This window comes from Ziziphus jujuba, chromosome 10 (assembly GCF_031755915.1).
Source record: "Ziziphus jujuba cultivar Dongzao chromosome 10, ASM3175591v1".
Taxonomy (NCBI): domain Eukaryota; kingdom Viridiplantae; phylum Streptophyta; class Magnoliopsida; order Rosales; family Rhamnaceae; genus Ziziphus; species Ziziphus jujuba.
This window is the reverse complement of record NC_083388.1, coordinates 20229833-20246523: the sequence shown is the minus strand read 5'-3', so window position 1 is coordinate 20246523 and position 16691 is coordinate 20229833. Positions and strand designations below refer to the sequence as shown.

The window sequence follows — 16691 nt, the reverse complement described above, 5'->3', positions numbered from 1 at the left end:
GGTCTTGTCTGGGGTGGTGACAGGACGGGTGACGTCAGAAAGACCCTTCTGAATTCTGATGATGATGATGGAGTTTAACCCATCAACCGGCAATCAATCATCCCCCTCCCCTCAACCCTCTTCTGCTGACGTGGCAGACAGATCGGACGGTTGACAGCGATGTTTTTCCCTCTTTTTTTGGCACACCACCATCGACAGTATCGCGCGCGATGCGCGGGAGCTTTCATCTGTGTGCCTCCACGTCAGCATATCTTACCCCAACCTTCCCCACCCTTGAATTGTTTTAGTACTCTTTCTAATGGACCCCACTCTCACCAGGCCAAGGGAATCAACGCCCTACAGTGCTTTTATTCATTATTATAAAAAATATCCTTATTGAGCAAAATGATAAAATGTTCATTTAATTATGATAGTTTTATTTATTCTTTACGATTTTTTAAAAATAAAAAAATAAAAATGGAAAATATATAAATTTTGTCAAATAATGATTAAGTCATTAAAAAGAATAAATGAAAACGAGCCATGTAAACAACTTTTTGTAAAAGTTGATATATTTTATTTTCTTAATGGATAACTCTTTGTCAGAGCAAAATGTGCATATTTTACCAAACAATAATCTATTTGTATTTTACTTCCATCATGGGGTTATTGTCTTATGTTACTTCTTTTTCCTCTTTTAACTATTTTTTTTTTTAACAATTTTATAAAATATAATGTGCTTGATGTAACATATAAAATTTTTATACAATTGTTTATTTTTTCAATTTCATTGCTTTTTTTTATTATAGTACACGTGCTATATATTTTGAAATTGTTAAACATTAAAGTATAATTTAGAAACTAAGAGAGCCAATAAACTTTTGCCATAAATTGAACGCTTCCATCTTGTCATAAGTTTCGTAACCAAACTCCAACTTAAAATGTTTTTGCATCTTTGAAAATAATGAGGTAAAAAAGCAGTGGAAAAGTGGGGTTTGAATTAGGTACACCAATCTTAACTTTCACTTCACCTCAACTTTAATTATATTGGTATATAATGATGGTAATCATCAGGAAAGGAGTATCAATTTCCTATGAATAAATGTATGAAAGGTAATAATTATAAGACCACTACCTAACCATTTATTTACACTTTTCTATCTTCAATCATAAAACTTATGCGGACAATTTAGTTCAGCCTCCATTTGAATTGATCTCATGAGTCATTACAGACTGGAAAAGGAAATTGCAATTTCATTAGTGCCTAATCACTGTACCTCATGACAGATAAGGCTCTCTTGATATTTCATTGACAGTAGCATACATACCGGCCGATACATACACAAAGATCATGAAAACCATTGGACCACCTAATTTACCTAACCTCTTTGCAAGCCTGATAATGACAAAACGCACAACCAAAACACAAAAAACAAAAAAATACGTTATCTACTCCAAAAATGTACAAAATTTTATCAGAAGATGATGAACATTTTCCATTGATCTCGAACATGAAGCCATTTAGGATCCACTCTTGCTACTTCCAGGTCCACCTAGTGTTAGAACCACACCTTGAAGATCGCTTCTAAGGCTTGGCTCTTTCGGTAAAGATGATGAAGTGGCTCTAATGATAGGAAATGGCCGACCCACTTGAGCTTGTCGGAAACTCTGTCCAGAACCTGGTATGGAGTTCTTTATTGGTTGATGGGAGAGCTTGTAGGGTGGTTCTGAGTGACTTGAGTTTGGCAATGGTTGAGCTATAGCTACAGGTACTTGGCTGCTTGTTAGAGAAGAAGAGTTGTGTGAAAGAATTGACCCTGGTCCTCTTGGGATGGCTCCTGGTCCCTGGTTGACAAACAAAGGGCGAAAAGAAGTTCAAATTACATGCAATGCTAAAACTAAAGCAAAATCTTTTAGTATCATTGAATTTTGGAAGCTTACAGGCGGAAATAAAACCCCTCTGAATAGCTTTCCATTAACAGTCGCAGTCATTAGGAATCCGGAGTCAAATGCTCCATCAACTTTGCCTCGAACCTCAGCGCCAATCTAAGGAGGAAGCAAAATAAAATGAATAGCTGAACTAATCCAAAAATAGAGTAACAGGTAGCAAGAAAGAGGAAATATGCATGAATTATTACAAGGCTATTACCAAATTTTGAATAGGCCCTGCCTCCAAGGGCTTCTGATCTACAGCTGGGAATTGCATATTATTTCTACCAATGTGAGCATGAAGAAACTGTTCTTGTCTTGGTTGGGTTTGAATTTCTCCTAAAAGATGAATATCCTTTGGAGTTCTTTGGACAGCATTCCCAAAGTCCTTCTGTTTACTTGGAATATTCTGAGACTGGGAATTGCTTGGTATCTCACTTAGATGCTTAAACAAATGGAATCCTTGAGAACCTGCAGCTGAATCAGCTGCTTTTTGAGTTGCTGTCTGTTCTTGATCTGATAACGAGGGAGATGAGTGCTGGGAGAGTGAAAGAGAATGCTCCTCTTGTTCTGAGTCAACATCCCATACTTTTACAGTGCTAGTTCTTCTCCTCTTCGGATGTAAAGTATCTAAAAAGTAGAAGAGAAAGTATTAATATTTTCAGTGACTCCATGTGCACCAAAAGGATTAGATTTTTATACCACAAAACCTACCAGAATTGAACTGAAAAGTTCGCTTGGTTTCTGGCTCCAGTTCATAGGCTCTCTCTTGCAATACGATATTATTCCCCATAAGCATTGTTTTCTGCATCAAGCATATACTATCAACTCCTTTTTCTTATATAGTATTATGTACTAAAGATAGATAGACACTCTTCAGAAACTATTGTACCATGTTATTTTCTGCTCCTCTTGAGCACCTTCTCTTGTCTTGATTCCAATGGTTTCCGAAGATTTTGCACATGGAAATGTTGTAACGACCATTTGGATGCTCTGCCCCTAACTGCAACACCAACAACTCATTGAGAGGACGTTCATCCTCCCCACACCTAACATGTTCAAACCAATGAACAGAACAATATTATAGACCGAAATCAATGTCAAGCAAGGGATCTGAATTCAAGACATGGTGTAATATGAAGATTACCCTCCATAGATGTCAATGTCTGAGTCTGTAACAACTGCTGTGTGAGAGAACCGGCCTTGTGGCTGCTGGCCGCGTGTAACTAGCTGGGTCCATGAGCAAGTGCCTACATCTAAGATCCAAACATCATTGTAGTAATGCTTGTCTCCAACACCTCCAATGACATAAACCTGCAAATAATAAAAAAAACTCATGATTTAATTTTCATATATTGCAGTAAACTATGAAACTCACTTAAAAATTATCTTATTCACACATAGTTTAATCAACAAATCAATTCAAAGAAATTAAAAGTTTTGATATATTTTGTTTTCTCTAATCCTCAAAATGGTATAGATCTAAACAAAACAGTAACAAATTCAATTATGTGCAGCACTTTGGTGCTTGCTTTTTCTAGCGTGCATGTATTACTGAAATTACTTGCCTTCGTTCCAATATTCACAGCTGCATGACCTGCCCTAACACCAGGTGAAGATCCTTGAACTGCCAACTGTTGAAAAACAAGCACAGCACCTTCTATTTCAATTTGTTCAAAATTTATAAAAGTTATTCTAAGTAGCCACTAAAAAATGTAACAGAGCAAGAAAAAGTTATACCCTTGACCAAGTCAGTGTGTCCACATCAAGCATATCAACATCGCCATGATACCTATCACCACAATCCCCACCATACACAAAGAGCTTGTTCCCTATTGCAACAGCACTATGACTGTCTCTTGGGACAGGTATATCACCCTTCACCTCAGGTGAACTCCATCTCATGGTTTTGAGATCTAGAATATGCAAATCATTCAAATAATTTGCTTCACCTTCTCCACTACCCCCAAACACCACTAATTTCTCATCACCAACAAGCGTGGCGGTGTGACTTTCTCGCGGTGAAGGAGGAGTCCCTTTACACTCAGGTTTAGTCCATTCTTTGGTTCCAAGATCTAATATATGGAGATCATTCACTTTCTTTGATCCATTTGTACCTCCAAACACAATCATTCTATGCCCCACTACAACAGCACTGTGACTGTCTCTTGGACCAGGCCCTTGGCCTGTTGATATAATAGCATTCCAAACCATCATCTCGAGGTTTAGCAGAAGAACATCGCTGAAATGCAAACCCCCACAACATCCCTGAAATGGTTAGGCGGAAAAAATATATCAAAACTTACTAGATACCAAAGTAAATAAGATAATATGACCAACATATCAAAAAAGATTAAAATACAGATATTCATCACAAAAGATAAAAATACAGATCATATTATATAACCAAAAGTGTACAACAGTTAAAAGCTTTTCTATATAAAATGCCATTTAGGTGAAATCAGTGATCAGCCTTTATGGACAAGTTATGAAGCAGATTGTTACAGAGGAGTTAATAACAAGAAGTGGTTAGCAACCTGTTCTATATCAATGTTCCCTTATGAGATCTTTCATACAGAAAACATGGAATGCCAAATTCTGCTAATAGATCCTAACGTTGGTTGAGTTATAATACCCAAGAAGGCACGACCTATGAGATATTCAAAGTATAGAATTTCCAAAAATAAGAATTAATGCACTTACCAAGGGTGTATAATAGAAAAATAAATAAATTCCCTCCTGAAATTTTTGAAAAAAGTTGAGATAATTTTGTTCCAAAATTCCCACTTATCCTCCTAAATAGGAGGGTCAAAGAAGCTTGGACAAGAAAATAAACATAACAAATTCTGCTAATAGACCCTAAAGTTGGTTTGAGTAATAATACCCAAGAAGGCACCAGCTATGAGATATTCTAAGTATGGAAGATCCAAAAAGTAGGCATAATGCACTCGGGAAGGATATAGCAATAGAAAAACAAATAAATTCCCTCCTGAAATTTTTTAAAAAGTAGAGATAATTTTGTTCCAAAATTCTCTGTTATCCTCCTAACTACGAGGATCAAGGAAGCTTGGACAGAAAGTAAACATAAAAACCTGTTTTGCCATTAAAAACAATACCAATACTTTCCTTTCTTAAGACAAAAGAAAAGAAACACAAAAGCAATAAAGAAAAGTGAAAGCATATAAGAATCAGCAATGGAAAACAAACACTATAAAACAAAAACAGAGATAAAAAGTGTAATCTTTGATGGGGAATCTTCATATATGTATATTTTTTTTTTTTAACAAGATGGCAAATAATCTTTTTTTCTCTAGAAACCAGGATCCATTATAACTATGAAACTATGGAATTTAAGATGTAAAAAAAAATAAAATAAAATAGAGGAACAAAAAATGGAGGAAAAAAAAAACGTGACTGAAAGAAAAGAAGGAAAAAAAAAATGAAAAACATTAGTGCATCAACAAAGCAGAGGAACATACCTGTCGTACTATGAAACTGTCCTAGTGATCAAATAAATTTTTAGACCAAAGCAAAAGTCCAGGAAATATTATAACATAGAAAGATAAACCAGGAAAGAACAAAAGCCAGTAAAGAAAGTTCGTTTCTCATTAGCCAAATATAACAAACAGTACGCAAACAAATAAATAAATAAAAAAGTACTATAATTTACAAGCACTCAAAACCAAGAAAACTGCCACTGCTGATTTCAGAACAAAGCAATTCAAAGTGAACAATTTCTACATTATAATCAGACTTTCCAAAGAAGGAAAAATTATTAAACTTAGTCATAATAAAAAGTCCATGGAACATCTAGATATCAGAAAATAATAAAGAAAAAAGGCAAAGTAAGAATTTTTATCTTTCATTTTATTTTAAGGAGATCAAATTTCATACATACCCCAAAGACATAGAGAATCCCTTGAGAATAGCACGTAGAATGACCCCATCTCTCAGAAGGATTAAATCCCATAACCTTAGGGTAGAGCCACATTGCCTTCTTCTCTGCTGCTCGAACTCCCAAAGACCCCATTGAAAACTCTCTCTTAGTCTCTTTCTCAGTCTTTTTTAGTTTTTTCTTCTTCTCTTTTTTCTCTCTCTTAGGGTCCAAGAGCTTTGTTGGTTATAGTAGAGATTACTTCAACGCTTTGTTTGACAAAAATGAAGAGCAGAGGAAGAAGAGAAATAAAGGGTCAAAAGACGACATGAACAAGCCAAGTGATGTATCAACTATCAGTGTCAATAGACATGAAAAGATGGGCGCTTTCAAGTCCAAATCACTGTGGCAACCAACAACAACAGAAGGGTGTGGTGAAAAGAACAATTTTTTTTCTTCTTTTTTTTTTTTTTTTCCATATTATTAATCTTTTTCTTATTTAAAACGAAAATTGAAAAAATTGGAAAAGACCCTTCTTAAATATTAGCATAGTTTTGAGTAACATTAATGGCTGGATAAGCTTCTGAGAATATCAACAAACTAGTGATGTAAAATCATGGGAAGTGACTGTTTTGGAGAGAGAGAGAGAGAGAGAGAGAGTGAAACTAGCTTTTTAAATTTTATTTCAATATTTATATATTATCTAATTTTATTTTAAGTATGTTGTTTATTAGTTCCTTCACTTTTCACAATTGTCTAACTGAAAATGATGAAGTGTGGGGGCATTGGTTTGTGGGAAATGATGGTGAAGGTGTTTTGGGTTTTGGGCTTTGAGGATTTTCAATTTTTTTTTCTTTGACATAATGGGGTTATAGAGAAGAGAGGAACTTTGGTTTCTGTTTATTGAAAAAAAAAAAAAAAAAAAAACTTTCACATGGTTTCTTTTTCTTCCTTTCTTTGTTACCATGATATTGGGATTGATGGGGGAGTAGAAGTATTTCTCTTTTTTCTCTTTTTAATTTTTATTTTTTCTCCCTCACACACACCCACACACACACACACACACACACACACCCCCAATTTTCAAGGTGGGTTATCGATGTGGATCTAGAAATGTCTCTTCTCAAGGGTCTTTTGGGGGCAAGCGTGGGGCTTTGTGCTGTGGAAATTCTTTTTTAGTTTTGGGAAATGGGATTGGGATGGTGTTGGTTTACCTCAAAAGGTTGGGTGTTTTCTTGAAAGCTGGTCTCACTCTCAATCACTTTCTCTCCACATGAGAATTTGATCATGTAAATTCCATCCTAGTCCGTTCATGGTTTAGATAATATTTTGACGTGATATTCAACCAAATTCAGATTAGTGTCTCATTACAATGGATTTGCTTGATTGCCAAACTTAGTTCTTTTTAAGTCCCATCCTAGTTTATTCACCAAAAAGAAAATAAATGTCATATCTTAGTATGTTCAATTCATGCTAAAGTTTATCTTAGACATACAACAATAATATAAAATATAATTTTTTTGATAAATATACTATAAAATATCATCATGTTTCTTACCAAATACAACCATTTAGTTAGTTACTATCATTATTTGAATTTATGAATTAGGATTTCTGAGCTTTTTATTTTTCATCTATGCCCCCAAAATTATTAAAAATTTTACCTCAGTAATCATATTTCTGGAGGCATTGGTGACAAATACAAAATTCAAGGAGCAAATTTGAAATTGGTATAAAGTGCAAAATTGAAAAGTAAATTGCAAAAAGATGCAAATTTCATGGGCATAAATGTAAACAAACTTTAATTTATAAAGTAACCCTCTTAAAGAGCTTTTTGGGAAGGAAGGGAATGTTAACCAGATTTAATAAATTTGAAAACTTGGTATTTTTGATGGTTTAATTATTAGATCAAACTTACAAATATTATTTGTTTTTATCATATTGACATCATAATATTATATTAAAAACTTATAAGATCAATCATTTAAATTTAATTTATATAAATTTAACCCAATATTATGACAAATTTGTTGTTAATTTTATAAATTTAAAGATATATTTATTTATATATAGTTTCTACTACTTTTTCAACAGCTAATTTTTTTAAATATTGAGATTGAAAGGATTGGATCTCAAACTTTTTATTGAATAAATAGTAGGCTTTGTTAGTATTTTATGTTATTGAAAGGACAACAACCTTTAGTAGACTATAAAATTGGTAAATAAAAATAACATAGTAGTATTATTCTAAAGTATTATGCTATATATATATATATATGTAATTACAAAATACCGATTTAGTAGTACATAAGAGGAATGGTCAAAACAAATGCCCTGGTCATGCAAAAACTCACCGGCAGGTGCACTTAAGCTCTTTTTAATTTGGTCCATTTAGCCCCACTAGAATTTGACTGTCGGCTAGCACTTGCACCATTAGAGCAAAAACAGGTAAGACTAGTCTGCCATGATGAGCTAACCAAACCAATGAAATCTTACACACTTGAATTGCAATTAATGACTTTTTGTTACTTTATAATCTCTTATCTATTTTATACTAATACAATCTTTCCATTTTTAGGGTCACCATTAATATAATATCTTGTCTACAACATTTTTTCTCTCTTAAAATTAGATAATAAAATTTTAATATGAAATTTCTAATGATTTTTAAAATTAAATAATAACATTTTAATAGAAAGTTTTTAATGACATTAAATATTGATATACAAGTGTCATACTAAAAAAGAAAAAAAAGTCATTGTCTAACTAACTAATAGTTGGAAAAACCAAAAAAAAAAAACAGTCCATCCATTGGAGTGTAGCTAATGGAATTAAAACACTAATTAAAAAATTGACAATAAATGATAAAAAAAAAAAAAGGGTCTTATCATATATTTATTTCGTAGTACGAGATAAGTAGGAGGAGATGTGAAAATATCACGATAAAAAGGAACTCTTACCAAAGTATATATTGACAGCGGAAGCGAGAGAGAGAGAGAGAGAGAGAGAGAGAGAGAGAGAGAGAGAGAGAGAGAGAGACGTAGAATACACGCGACAAACACGGGAGCGTAAATATTATAAATTATTAATATTTATTATTTTAATATATTTTTATTATAAATTAATATTAATATATTTGGTGTGGCGGTAGCGACTACTGACTGCCTTCCTTCGTTTCACGTGACTCTCATTGTAACTTGAACTTCTTCCTTTTTTATTTATTTATTTATTTTTTACTTTATAATGAATTTTTCCATGAGATAAGTAATGAAACTGAAATTTGATTAGAAAGACATCCATCTTTTCTAAAATAACTCACCAATTTTTATTTTTATTTTTTTGGGTTATTTGCTTTTGTATTTAAAAAAATATTGGAATAGTAATTGTTAATTAATATTTTAGTAAAAATTGTTTATTTTTCAAGAGTATTGCATTTACTCATGGTGACACAAAAACAATAAAAAATTAAAAAAACAGAAAAATGAGTGCTTTTCTTGGACAGTGGGGTCCCCAGCGTGACGGATACGTGCCGCTGATTGAGTGGAAACCCAATGCCCGGCATGAACAGGAGGAGTATGTACAGTCCCAAATATATACCACATGAAATTTTGTATTATAATTAAATATTACATTGTCGTCTGCTTGCCATGCAAAATTTTCATATCAAAGATTCAAAATCATAAAGTAGAAATTAGGATTTTAACCTTTTTTTTTTTTTTTTATATATATATATATATATATACTTTTTTGTTTTTTTAAGACAGGGCAATTAGATTTGACCCCTTGAAATGATTGATGTCTGAATGGAAATGGTGTAAATAATTTGTATACAAAAATTTGTGACTAATTTGACTTGTATGGAAATTGTAGAAAACTCACTTATTAGTCATTACCCTACAATTAATTTTACACGTTGGAAGCCAAAATAAAATGAATAAATAAATAAAAATAATTTTACAGGCTGCAAATTCTTCAACCTCTATAAATTTCATTGGTTTTTGCCTGTAACCAAATTACCAGTTTTCATGAAGGGTGTGCCGAAAAGAAAAACAACCCACTATGACAATGTCAAATTTGTTCGTCTCATTCAACACGCTTCTAAAAACATGATCTCTTAATTTTTTTTAAGCTTGTAAATGTTTCCCTGGAAAAATTTCAGGTACAAATTTTACAGGGAGTGAGTTCAGATTGAAGCATGATTCACAGTAAGTAAAAAGAAAGATTTTGAATTAATCAAATATTTTACAAATGTGCTGTAATGTTTGTACAAGTTGGTCCTCTACACATTTGTTATATGAGAAAAGAATCTGTTAAAGAGGAGACTACAGTGGAGATGATCAACCTCCATTCCATGAGAATAATGGAAAACCAGGTGTGTGTGGAAAATTACCTCTATTTACTTTGTAAATAGAAAAATGTGGGCACCGTTGAAAGTACCAAGTATATCAGCTGTCTAATTCACATCAAGCAGCCTTTTTTCCGGATAAATGATGGTGTGACTGCAAGTAATACAAGGTTATCATAAGTTAAAAGTACAATTAGTTAAAAATAAAATGTGATACTCGATTTTCATAAACAAAGCAGATGAATTCTAACATAGCAATGTGAATGCAGCAACTTTTATGAGCATGTTACGCAGAGCTCAAGAAACAAAAATATATCCTTATTCGTAAAGATATGAAAACGACAATAAAATTGAGATCAGCTAATTGTCAAAATAATAGTTTTGAAATGTTCCATCAAGATAATCTGTTTTATGGAATGGAATAGACACCATGAACTAGTTGAATTCTGTTATATCAGGAGGAAGGGGGTGGGAGTCTGCTATGTAGCATCTACTTCAAAATAAAATACTAAGTTTTAAGTTTATGTTCCATCATCCAGCAATGAATATTCATTTCTGTAACAAAAGAGAATCTAAAATATATCATTTACAAATAGTTATAGTCAAGTTATGAGCTATTTTCCAGCTAGGACTTGTATTTGAACTTAATCTTTCCTCACCATTTTAGACTTCCTCCTTAGGGTGGAAACAATCTTAGAACAAGATGAACAATGGGGCGTTATAGACTAAAATCGGTTAGAGATTATTAAAAGGAGGGCATTCATATTAATATGATCTTATATAAATTATTCATAACGATAAGATAGTAAAATGAAAGGGGAAACAAGAAGTAAAATATACACTTACACAAAAAATTAGAACCATGGGTCAAAAGAGAAAAGACTTCTTTGTTCTTCTGTTGGATTGTACAACCAGCGGCAGAACATGATCGCTGCCCCAACCACTGACAGAAGTGACAGCATTGCCAGAAATCCAAAATGAGAAACATCATTGGCAATTATTACAACGCCCAACATTGTAGACTCAGCCAAACTAGCGACAGCAACCTCTGTTGTCCCAATAAGATTTGCTTTCGATGGTGGTATGCCAGTCTGGAGAATTTGTGCTGCTACCACATCGTATGACATGTGTCCCAACCTTGATAATACCTACAAACCAAAGTACAAATAATAAAGATACCTAACGAAAAAATCCAAGAACTATGTGGCATAGTCAGCAAGAACAAGTATCACATGGAGTAATCTGCATGATTCAGAAGCATCCAGATGAGGAAACACTATCCATTACGACTGTGCGGGTCACTTTCATGCTTTAAGTTGGTATTTCACTTGCAATTAATTGCATCAATCTAAATTCATTACGCTACAGACTGATATTTTTCCTCCAAGTTCCCAGCATGGAAGAGTCATTCATTATCAAATATCTGTTTTTGCTATTAATATTTGCAACTAGAGTTTTTATCACTATCATTTAATCGTATAATTGGCTGTTGCAGGCAAACTCACTGTACAATACTTTGAGAAGTAACAGTGAAACTCCAATTCATTAGATCATGCTTAAACTTAACCTATTATTATATAAACGGAACAACTAATCTAACAGAACAACTAATCTGGCTGTTCTGAACTTCAGATCACAGTTATATGCTGAGCTGAGTCAAAAATTTTTGCTAAGGTTTATCCCTACAACATGTATGTTAAGTGCCTGTTTAATCAGTTATTAATTTTCTATTAACATGAAAATGGAAGATACTTACAATCATACACAAGAAGAAAAGAAGGGGGTTCTGCTGAGAAAGAGAACCACTCAAATACACAGCTACAGCTACAGTGAGAAGCGAAGCCTGGAATATCAATCCAATTGCTCCAGCCTGGTGATTAAGAAACTTCGTTAGAAAATCAGTCAAAATTATACTAGAAGAAGAAAAACAAACAAAACAACCTTTAAAATGCCTAGTCGTCTGACTAAGCTTGCAGAAATAAATGTTGCTGCAACACCCATGAATGCAGATAATCCACTGAACCCACCAATGAGAGATGGATTAAGGCCTGTTAAACAATGTGAAGTTAAAATTAAGTTACCAAAGAAGCCATAGAAAACATTTAAGCCTAGATTGCAGTATAATGATATTTGACGGTTTAAAACTAAGGAATCACATTAGAGCTTCATAACAACACATTCTTTTAAGCCAGAGGTTGAATGCAACATGTCTAATGAGGATATCTTTTGATGAGCCAAAAGCAAGATAGAATAGAAACTGTTCATAATTTGATAGCATATGCAAAAATTTCCATCCACATATAGATAAATGCCACAAATCACTAGATCCGGTTCATAAGAGAACATTAGATGGTGGCTTCACAACAATGGTTGGCATCCCCCTCTTCTGTTCTATGTTTTACTGCTAAATATATGTTAATATGATCTTTTTTATGTTTTACTGCTGATATACTCAACACATATAAAATTTCACATAGAAACCAGGGTCCTTAAAATTAATAATAACATAGGCTGTCTAAAAAAATTTCAGGTAAGTGAGAAACAGTTTAACAAATACCACGCTGTGTTAAAAATGCTGTCATCAAGCTGCCTGGAGTGAGAACAACGTTGAAATAAAGAAGCACATAAGCTAGGCTTGCAGGAAGAACTGGCTGTTGCATGTATTCCTTCCACCCTAGCTTAATAGCTTCCACACCTCTCTCCACTGATTAATAAGAATGAATTTAGTAAAATACAGCATGACTACTCATCCATTTGTTACAAAGTAAAATCACCAAAATTCACCTAAACTATCAGCATCAGGGACAGTTCCACCAGTAAATGTTCTGCAACAGGTTTGTGAACATTTAGGGCGGTCAAGAACCCCAGGAGAAAGCTTGTTGGTTAACCATGTACAAGTTATCTGAGCATTGGAAATTTAAGTTTCAAAATGAATGGATATAGAGTTTCCACCCAAAGAACAAGAAAAAGAAAAGTTATCAGGAGAATAATTACTGCAAATGGTAATGACCACATCATTAAACCAGCTGCAAACTTCAAGCAGGTTACTGGATCATACTTGGAGAGAAGAATGCCAAATAATGATGCTCCAGCTATCTGTGACAAATTAAAACCATATATGTCTAAGATGATGATGATGATTCCTTTGAATAATTGCCATCTACAATAACAAATATACAATAAAATCATCTACCAAAAACCACAACTGATCTATCCAAAGAAATACACAGTACCTCACAGAGAAGATCAATTCGACTAAGAACAGCATTTGCTTGTGCAAGTGCAATAGGCCTATTCACTCCTGCCAACTGTTTAGCCAAGGTTGTTAGCTTAGGACAGCTCATTTTCCAAGAGAATAATGTCTACAAAGTAATACGTATGTGTGATCACACACTCACACGCACGTACAAACATAACTTTATGTATTAATCTATTAACAGAATAAAAGGCTCAGATGGCACTAACCAGCACCACCCAATCGCGCTCCATTGCAACCCCCAATGCTACTCCGCATAGCCTTTCAACAGCCCCAGCTAATACAAGTACAATGAACCAGGGATGGCGAAGCAAGGACGACGACGAAGAAAGAGAAACAGAATGGGCATGGATAATCATTGTTGCTGATAACAATTGTGCAGCTGCCTGAGAAAGGCAAAACTGTTGGACAAAATATTGCTACCTAGTCTCTTGCTTATTAACTAGTATCCATTATGCAAATAAATCTAGTTACCTGGACAATATTGAAACAATTATACGCAGGGATTCTAGGAAAATAATCCAAATATTTGCCAACCAAAGGGCCTCCAACAATTATTGCAAGCTGTTAAGACACAAGATGGAGCTTGTTAGAAATAATATTCTCATTCTTGTCCTACATGATTATTTCATCTCATTAAACACGGTATAACCTTAGTAAAGAAACCCATGACCGCAACTGGTAGAAGGCTTGGGTGTATCAATGCAATAGCAGAAGGCCAAGCAAAATTCCAAAGCTGTTCCACTAAATTCCCAGCCACACAACTAGCATATAAAGCTGAAAAATATGTCCTCAAGGTTAGAAATTGCTTTAGAAGATTCAAACAGTCACCATAAAATTATTTTATAAATGAAATGACAAATGAAGATAGGTTTAAGAATACTTATCTTCAACTTTGGAGTCCAAAAAAATTGTCCGAAGATTCAAGACCAGAATAGTTTAAGAAAATTTAGCTAGAAGGTTATGAGCTAGGCAAAACTATTAACTTCCAACAATCAAGATAAGTCTGGAATAGGACACCCAAACTAAAATATGGATTAATTTCATTCAGCACAGATGGCTAGAGCCTAAACTTATGGGTGGATATGGAAGTAGTTTACCAGTGCACTGTAGCCAGCAGTACACAATTATGATTAAGCAATATATAGATGCCAAATAGCTTTCAAAATGAACAATCATACTCGTACATATATGCAAGGCAAATGTTCAAGAGACATCTGGAGCAATTCAAAGTATAAGACTTTTCCAAGCTCAAAGAGGAGCTTGCCTGTTAAAACTAACTAAACGGGGATGGGGTTTTGCTTAAATAGACCATATTCCAGACCCTCTGACTGGCGCTTCTAGTTTGAAGAATAGCCATGTTCTACATGTATGCTAGAAGATCTTACCACAAAGGTACAGCATACATAATTAGCCCCCACCCCAGTTTCCAACAAGACCATATCAGAAATTTATTTACAAGCCAAAAGTATACCTTATACAAACACCACTTCATATAAAAGAAGAATCCTAAATATAGGGGAAAAAAAAAAAAAAAAAAAAAAAAGAGTCCGAATTCATTAGCTTCATCACCATGCTTTAGTTGGACCAAGTGCTAGATGCCATTACCATATAATCCTGCTGGATGAGCTGGAGTTGCTGCAAGGGCATGCTGCTCTTCCTCCGAGAGAACCTGAGAAGTGAAAAACACAAAGCTGTAAGAACTTAACACAGAATACAACAATACTGAAAATGCGAAGGGAAAAGATTATTAGACCGCTATAAAAACATACTGGTAGTGCTGTCAGTAGGCAATCTACATAAGTATCTTCAGTTAGCAAATTCAAAGATTCAGCCTGAAGGATATCGGATTTAAGATTAACAATTGGGACAGAGAAATCAGGTTCAACTGCCGATAATTCTTCCTGTTTCTCATTCTCCGTGACCACATGGTCACACTGCATGTCAGTGTTGGTTATTGAACATCTTGAATTGAAACTATCAAACCTGAAACCCAGATAACAGGAAAGCCACGTTTATATAAACAAATAGAAATTAACAATCACATTTAATACTTCTTTCAAGTCATAATCCATGACAAAATTTCATGTACGTTTATTCTCTTTTGTTTCCAAGGTGATTGGTTATCAACAACACAAATTACAGTATGTCGCTGTGTATCATTGCTATTGCCAATACTTAATGAACCCAATTAAGCAAATGATGCATTAGGATTAAGATTAAGTAGGCGTAGCCATAACTAGGAGAATTCAACAGAATAACAAAAGAAAGAATACAGAACTAAAATAATTAACTCAGCTGAGTTAAATATGCAGAGGATACCACTAAATCATGAATTATCTAAAACATGAATTTCCCCTGGTCCGTGAAATGAAAAGTAAGTTTCTTTATTCCTCATTCGGATGATTTTGCCGGCAAAACACGACTAAGCTAGATTAAACTAAGTAATTTGATAAACCAATTAGAAAAATCTTTAAACAGAAAATTATAAAAAAAAAAAAAATCCCATTTTCTATTTCGATTTTCCGTTACTCTCTAAGAAATGGAACCTATAAACTGAAAAGCAAATGTCTACCTGAAAGAAGCCGCGGATGGGTAACATGGATTCAACCATCGGCGAGAAGGGAAGCGATGGCGAATTCGAGAAGAAGTCCGAGACGTCGAAAGCGAAGCTTGCCGGGCCGGAAAACAAAAGGAAGTGAGAGAGAGCGAATGTGAAGAAAGTGTGAGAGCAAAACCATTACCCATAGCCATTGTTGTTGCTTCTTCAAGCTCCCAAACTTGAAGGACCAATAAGGCTCTAACCCACTCATGCAGTCTCTTCCAAAAAAAAAAAAACTAACTTTCTGGGTTCTGACTGAAAGATTCAAGACTCATCAGAAATGGGTTTATCTCTTTCTCTTACAAAATCAAATAACCAAAAAAAAAAAAAAAAAAAATCCTTTCCTTTTTTTAAATTTAAAATTATGTGTTCTTTTCAGGCGGTAATTTTGATGAATACTTGCAAAAGCTCTACAACTATTTCAGGAGCTAACATACATGGGTTAAACCTTATCTTTGTGGTTGTAGAAAGCTGTTCGGTTTCTGAGTCCACCGGTGGGCGGACAATCCAAAAGCCTAAAATGGATTATGTTTGGGGCTCCGAGACTGGATGTGTGGCCCTAAGCTCTGATGACTCGGACTTTGGGTGTTCGTGTTTCTTTTGCGAGGACATACTTGCCAGGGGTGTGACACCTGGACCAATCAGAGATAGCCATGCTGCATTCCGATTTTCCACATAAAAGTCTTATATTTGGAACATATTTTCG

At 34.1% G+C, this 16691-nt stretch overlaps 2 protein-coding genes across 7 annotated transcripts; both read right to left on the bottom strand.

Moving 5' to 3' along the window:
* Positions 1-1260: 1260 nt before the first annotated feature.
* Positions 1261-6364, bottom strand: LOC107411757 (uncharacterized). Of its 3 annotated transcripts, none has more exons than XM_016019411.4 (9): positions 5807-6364; positions 3649-4176; positions 3477-3542; positions 3056-3222; positions 2801-2957; positions 2623-2713; positions 2129-2538; positions 1921-2025; positions 1261-1824 (listed from the first exon to the last, which is right to left on the bottom strand). In XM_016019411.4, exons 1-9 carry the CDS (start codon positions 5936-5938, stop codon positions 1501-1503), a joined length of 1980 nt encoding a protein of 659 aa, XP_015874897.2. In that variant the 5' UTR covers positions 5939-6364; the 3' UTR covers positions 1261-1500. The 3 variants fall into 3 exon arrangements, with proteins under 3 accessions (XP_015874897.2, XP_024926131.2, XP_024926130.2); XM_025070363.3 differs by lacking the exon at positions 5807-6364 and adding an exon at positions 4793-5013; XM_025070362.3 differs by lacking the exon at positions 5807-6364 and adding an exon at positions 4612-4762.
* A 3628-nt stretch (positions 6365-9992) lies between these two features.
* LOC107411755 (solute carrier family 40 member 3, chloroplastic) lies at positions 9993-16627 on the bottom strand. Of its 4 annotated transcripts, none has more exons than XM_048468884.2 (14): positions 15959-16613; positions 15156-15369; positions 14992-15055; positions 14036-14160; positions 13858-13947; positions 13593-13784; positions 13361-13435; positions 13122-13223; positions 12912-13029; positions 12685-12831; positions 12069-12175; positions 11884-11997; positions 10974-11275; positions 9993-10281 (listed from the first exon to the last, which is right to left on the bottom strand). In XM_048468884.2, the coding sequence occupies exons 1-13, from the start codon at positions 16135-16137 to the stop codon at positions 10982-10984; spliced, it is 1821 nt and encodes a 606-aa protein (XP_048324841.2). In that variant the 5' UTR covers positions 16138-16613; the 3' UTR covers positions 9993-10281; positions 10974-10981. The 4 variants fall into 4 exon arrangements, with proteins under 4 accessions (XP_048324841.2, XP_015874892.3, XP_048324842.2 ...); XM_016019406.4 differs by having other exon boundaries at positions 13593-13769; positions 15959-16602; XM_048468885.2 differs by lacking the exon at positions 12685-12831 and having other exon boundaries at positions 15959-16624.
* Positions 16628-16691: the final 64 nt, after the last annotated feature.

Excerpts from the sequence above, each read along its gene's own strand:
- LOC107411757 (XM_016019411.4), bottom strand. The coding sequence starts at position 5,938 with ATGGGGTCTTTGGGAGTTCGAGCAGCAGAGAAGAAGGCAATGTGGCTC. Across the intron at positions 3,223-3,476 it reads CTGTGAATATTGGAACGAAG|GTTTATGTCATTGGAGGTGT; the intron begins GCAAGTAATTTC and ends TATTATTTGCAG. Across the intron at positions 2,026-2,128 it reads CAGGGCCTATTCAAAATTTG|ATTGGCGCTGAGGTTCGAGG; the intron begins GTAATAGCCTTG and ends CTTCCTCCTTAG.
- LOC107411755 (XM_048468884.2), bottom strand. The coding sequence starts at position 16,137 with ATGGCTATGGGTAATGGTTTTGCTCTCACACTTTCTTCACATTCGCTC. Across the intron at positions 12,832-12,911 it reads CCCTGATGCTGATAGTTTAG|TGGAGAGAGGTGTGGAAGCT; the intron begins GTGAATTTTGGT and ends CTTATTAATCAG. Across the intron at positions 12,176-12,684 it reads AGCATTTTTAACACAGCGTG|GCCTTAATCCATCTCTCATT; the intron begins GTATTTGTTAAA and ends ATTGTTTAACAG.